Here is a 6108-nt window from a genome sequence, read left to right on the forward strand (position 1 = left end):
AGCATGTCGTCTAAAATATGATAAAAAAGTCATACTATAGCATGTCGTCTAAAATATCATAAAAAAGTCACACTATAGCATGTCGTCTAAAATATGATAAAAAAGTCATACTATAGCATGTCGTCTGAAATATGATAAAAAAGTCATACTATAGCATGTCGTCTAAAATATGATAAAAAAGTCATACTATAGCATGTCGTCTAAAATATGATAAAAAAAGTCATTCTATAACATGTCGTCTAAAATATGATAAAAAAAAGTCATACTATAGCATGTCGTCTAAAATATCATAAAAAAGTCACACTATAGCATGTCGTCTAAAATATGATAAAAAAGTCATACTATAGCATGTCGTCTGAAATATGATAAAAAAGTCATACTATAGCATGTCGTCTGAAATATGATAAAAAAGTCATACTATAGCATGTCGTCTAAAATATGATAAAAAAGTCATACGATAACATGTCGTCTAAAATATGATAAAAAAGTCATACTATAACATGTCGTCTAAAATATGATAAAAAAGTCATACTATAGCATGTCGTCTAAAATATCATAAAAAAGTCACACTATAGCATGTCGTCTAAAATATCATAAAAAAGTCACACTATAGCATGTCGTCTAAAATATGATAAAAAAGTCATACTATAGCATGTCGACTAAAATATGATAAAAAAGTCATACTATAGCATGTCGTCTAAAATATGATAAAAAAGTCATGCTATAGCATGTCGACTAAAATATGATAAAAAAAGTCATTCTATAGCATGTCGTCTAAAATATGATAAAAAAGTCATACTATAGCATGTCGTCTAAAATATGATAAAAAAAGTCATTCTATAGCATGTCGTCTAAAATATGATAAAAAAAGTCACACTATAGCATGTCGTCTAAAATATGATAAAAAAGTCATACTATAGCATGTCGTCTAAAATATGATAAAAAAAAAAGTCATACTATAGCATGTCGTCTAAAATATGATAAAAAAAAAGTCATACTATAGCATGTCGTCTGAAATATGATAAAAAAGTCATACTATAGCATGTCGTCTAAAATATGATAAAAAAAAAGTCATACTATAGCATGTCTTCTAAAATATGATAAAAAAAAATCATACTATAGCATGTCGTCTGAAATATGATAAAAAAGTCATACTATAGCATGTCGACTAAAATATGATAAAAAAAAAGTCATACTATAGCATGTCTTCTAAAATATGATAAAAAAAAGTCATACTATAGCATGTCGTCTGAAATATGATAAAAAAAGTCATACTATAGCATGTCGACTAAAATATGATAAAAAAAAGTCATACTATAGCATGTCTTCTAAAATATGATAAAAAAAAAAGTCAAACTATAGCATGTCGTCTAAAATATGATAAAAAAGTCATACTATAGCATGTCGTCTAAAATATGATAAAAAAGTCATTCTATAGCATGTCGTCTGAAATATGATAAAAAAAAGTCATACTATAGCATGTCGTCTAAAATATGATAAAAAAAGTCATTCTATAACATGTCGTCTAAAATATGATAAAAAAGTCATACTATAGCATGTCGTCTAAAATATCATAAAAAAGTCACACTATAGCATGTCGTCTAAAATATGATAAAAAAGTCATACTATAACATGTCGTCTAAAATATGATAAAAAGTCATACTATAGCATGTCGTCTGAAATATGATAAAAAAGTCATACGATAACATGTCTTCTAAAATATCATAAAAAAGTCACACTATAGCATGTCATTTAAAATATGATAAAAAAGTCATACTATAGCATGTCGTCTGAAATATGATAAAAAAGTCATACGATAACATGTCGTCTAAAATATGATAAAAAAGTCACACTATAGCATGTCGTCTAAAATATGATAAAAAAGTCATACTATAGCATGTCGTCTGAAATATGATAAAAAAGTCATACGATAACATGTCGTCTAAAATATGATAAAAAAGTCATACTATAACATGTCGTCTAAAATATCATAAAAAAGTCACACTATAGCATGTCGTCTAAAATATGATAAAAAAGTCATACTATAGCATGTCGTCTAAAATATCATAAAAAAGTCACACTATAGCATGTCGTCTAAAATATGATAAAAAAGTCATACTATAGCATGTCGTCTGAAATATGATAAAAAAGTCATACTATAGCATGTCGTCTAAAATATGATAAAAAAGTCATACTATAGCATGTCGTCTAAAATATGATAAAAAAAGTCATTCTATAACATGTCGTCTAAAATATGATAAAAACAAGTCATACTGTAGCATGTCGTCTAAAATATCATAAAAAAGTCATACTATAGCATGTCGTCTGAAATATGATAAAAAAGTCATACTATAGCATGTCGTCTAAAATATGATAAAAAAGTCATACGATAACATGTCGTCTAAAATATGATAAAAAAGTCATACTATAACATGTCGTCTAAAATATGATAAAAAAGTCATACTATAGCATGTCGTCTAAAATATCATAAAAAAGTCACACTATAGCATGTCGTCTAAAATATCATAAAAAAGTCACACTATAGCATGTCGTCTAAAATATGATAAAAAAGTCATACTATAGCATGTCGACTAAAATATGATAAAAAAGTCATACTATAGCATGTCGACTAAAATATGATAAAAAAGTCATACTATAGCATGTCGTCTAAAATATGATAAAAAAGTCATGCTATAGCATGTCGACTAAAATATGATAAAAAAAGTCATTCTATAGCATGTCGTCTAAAATATGATAAAAAAGTCATACTATAGCATGTCGTCTAAAATATGATAAAAAAAGTCATTCTATAGCATGTCGTCTAAAATATGATAAAAAAAGTCACACTATAGCATGTCGTCTAAAATATGATAAAAAAGTCATACTATAGCATGTCGTCTAAAATATGATAAAAAAAAAAAAGCATGTCATCCAAAATCTCATAAAAAAGTCTCGTGGTTCAAAAAGTGATAAATACGTCATGTCGTCCAAATTTACTTTTTTCCACATTTTGAACGATGATGTGAGGTTGTTTTTTTTTTTTTTTATCACTTTTGAATGTTTTTTTTAACAGTATTTTGGGCTTCTCTATATAATGCTTTAAAGTTATTTTGTAATGACTTTAACGTGCACCTTTTAAATAACCTGTGTTGTGATTTGGCGCCATATTAATAAAATTGAGTTGAATTGAATGTCGGATGTCGTCGAAAAAGTCCCAAAAAATATCAGCGAGCAGTAAACAGACAAAAAACAGCCTCCTTGTTTGACACAGAGAAGTTTCAAAGGCTGTTTAAAGGTTCTTCACGTCAATTAATGCCGACAGAAGGACTTGGAATTAACAGGCATCGTGATGATGTGATGATGTTTTTATTTCAACTCGGTATCTGAGGTACATATTTACTGATTTCACACATATGATACCAGGCTACATGTATGTTCTGCACACGTTAGCACGACACGGAAGAACATTTACATCAACATGACAGTAGACATGCACAAACGAGGCGGTGGGCGGAGTCGGCCCTCTGTTGGCCTGAACACAAAGAACCAACCAATCACGATGGGTGTTGTCACTGACTGACAGGGGGGGGGCGGGGAGAGGGAGGGAGGAAGAACAGATGAAGGAGAGGAAGTAAAGGAGAAGAGCATGGGGGGCTAAATAGCTAAAATATTAAGACAAATCGTAACACTGAGCACCATAATAAACAATAAATATTTTCAGTATTGACAATATATATCTCATAAATAACATTTTCATCCCTTTTTTTTTTTTCTCTCCAGTAACATATATTCCCTTAAATCTCATGTGACACTTTTCAATCAAAACAGTTAAACTGACCTTACTGCAGTGGGGACACACACACACACACACGCACACACACACACACACACACACACACACACACACACACACACACACACACACACACACACACACACACACACCATTTCCTTCCCACTCTTTCTTGTGTACATTTCTGTCCAGTGTTACGAGAGCAATACTGTAGGACCGGGGACACGGGGGTCGTCTAGAGGTTATTTAAAGGTGATGCTTAGCTCATTGGGGAGGGGGGGGAGGGGTTCACATGCAGACTGATATGTACAACTGTAAACTACAGTCCCTCCCTCTCTCCGCCCCTTCTTCTACACCTTTTATTCCGCCTTCACACACCTCTCCCCGCCTTCATTTACTCACCGATCTCTTACCCCCCCTCCCTCTCCCCCCGAACTCCCCCCCGTCTCCCACCCCTCCTTGTTAAACGTGTGTCTATTTCAGGTCGCCGGCGTCTCCCTGGATGGTCTTTTTGATGCGCAGCAGCATGGTGGTGAGCCACTGGTCCAGACGGGACACGGAGTCGTAGTCCTTCACGGCCTCCGTGAACGCTTCGCTGTTCTGCTCCTCGTGGGCGTCGAGGAGTTTCTGTGGCCACAAAACTCCAAATTACTTCACCAACTCAGAGGAATCCTGAACGTGTGAGCTTTCATGTTTTTTTTTGTTTTTTTTAATAAAAGAGCATATTAATGCTTTTAGAAGAAGTAAATGACAAAAGCTCTGGTTTCCCTTCGACTTGGAAGTGTTCAACTTAAAAAACCAAAACAATTAAAAACTAATAATTCAACTGCAAAAGACGTTGCTTGCTTTTTTTTTTTTTTGAATATGAGAAATTCCCATGACTGTACAAAGTAACTTTCATGCACACTTAAGTTTTTTTTTAAGTAAAGCAATATTATAAAAGTTTTTATGAATATTTAGTAAATAATATAAAGACATTTACCTTTAGCAGCTTGAGCTCTCTCGAGTCTGAGAAGGCTGGAAACATCTCCTCGTACTTCTCTATGGCCAACTGGAAAACACAAGTTTTATGATTAGTTATGATCACTTTATTATGAAAAGTACTTTAAACCCACCGTGGTGCAGCATGTGTGTGTGTCTGTGTGTGTCTGTGTGTGTTGTTGTGTGTTACCTTTGCATTCAGCTCATCCACGATGAAGTGACACAGCGAAGCCTTGAAGAAATACTCTTTGGCGTTGTACTTCAGCAGAGGGTTGTCCATGGTGCTCATCGCAACCTGCGATCAAACACATTCCAGATTCTTGTACTTTAAATATTTCAATTTCAGGCCGCTTCATACTTTCATTTAATCAAATGTTATCATTTTGACTTCGCTTCACTTATTCGACAACTTCAATCGCTTTAGAAATTACGATTCTGGCAGGTAAAGATGTGAAGTGCTTAAAAAGACGAATACATGCAACAACAGAGCTGAAATTAATAGTCAATGAATTCGATTTTTTCCGACTGAAAAAAATTAAGTTGCAGCTTTTCTAATATTGCTTTCAATCATTTTGTATGTAACATCTACTATTTTGAGGTTTCACCTTCTTAAATGTGAAGATTTGATGATTTCCTTGAAATGATTTAAATTTGTATTCACATTTACACTTTATATTTAGAGGTTTGAACAGATGAAACGAAGCCTCTGATAATTATAACAGGCTCTTCGTACATTTTACAAATCAATCAATTAGCAGCCGACTAAACCATAACAAGAATCATTATTAGCTGCTGCTCTAAAAAAAAGGGAAATAATAATCTAACAGCATTACAGTCAAAGGGGATATTGTTAGCATGAAGTACTTCAACTTTTCATACCTTAGATACATTTTATTTATTATACTTGCATACTTTTACTTAAGTAAGATCTTTAAAGACTTTTACGTCTTCATGAGGTATTCTTACTGTGATATTTGTAGTATAAGTATCTGAATACTTTTTAAATATCAGGAAAATGTCTTCAATGAACTTACTTTGATTGTTGGTTTTTTTTATTATTAAATTTTAGATTTCATATTGCTCTCACGTCATTTTATCAATTTATGTTGATTTCCCGATTTACGCTTATAATATTCACCAAATGGACGCTGAATTTTTTTTTTTTTTTTTGGCGTCAGCCGTTACCTGTTCGTAGATTTCGATGGCCTTCTGGTACTGCTCCAGCTGAGCGCTGTAGTGGCCGACCTTCAGGAGACATTTGTTGGCTGAGCTGAAACACAAACAAAAAAAAACCCGTGATCTCGTATGCAAACTGTTTCCACCATTAACCTCCC

General features: G+C 32.7%; 1 protein-coding gene across 1 annotated transcript in view; it reads right to left on the reverse strand.

The window, feature by feature from the left end:
- Nucleotides 1-3347: 3347 nt before the first annotated feature.
- napba (N-ethylmaleimide-sensitive factor attachment protein, beta a) overlaps nt 3348-6108 on the reverse strand; it is a 9664-nt gene continuing 6903 nt past the window's right edge. Inside the window, exons 7-10 of the mRNA XM_069144187.1 lie at nt 5960-6044; nt 4965-5069; nt 4776-4844; nt 3348-4420 (exon numbers count right to left, since the gene is read on the reverse strand). Of these exons, the coding sequence (XP_069000288.1) occupies nt 4268-4420; nt 4776-4844; nt 4965-5069; nt 5960-6044 (412 nt within the window). The 3' untranslated portion in view covers nt 3348-4267. The remainder of the gene's footprint in view (nt 4421-4775; nt 4845-4964; nt 5070-5959; nt 6045-6108) is intronic.

Source organism: Embiotoca jacksoni, unplaced genomic scaffold, assembly GCF_022577435.1.
Source record: "Embiotoca jacksoni isolate LCO1_2020_lvr unplaced genomic scaffold, fEmbJac1.0.p SCAF_12, whole genome shotgun sequence".
In the NCBI taxonomy this organism is placed as follows: Eukaryota; Metazoa; Chordata; class Actinopteri; family Embiotocidae; genus Embiotoca; species Embiotoca jacksoni.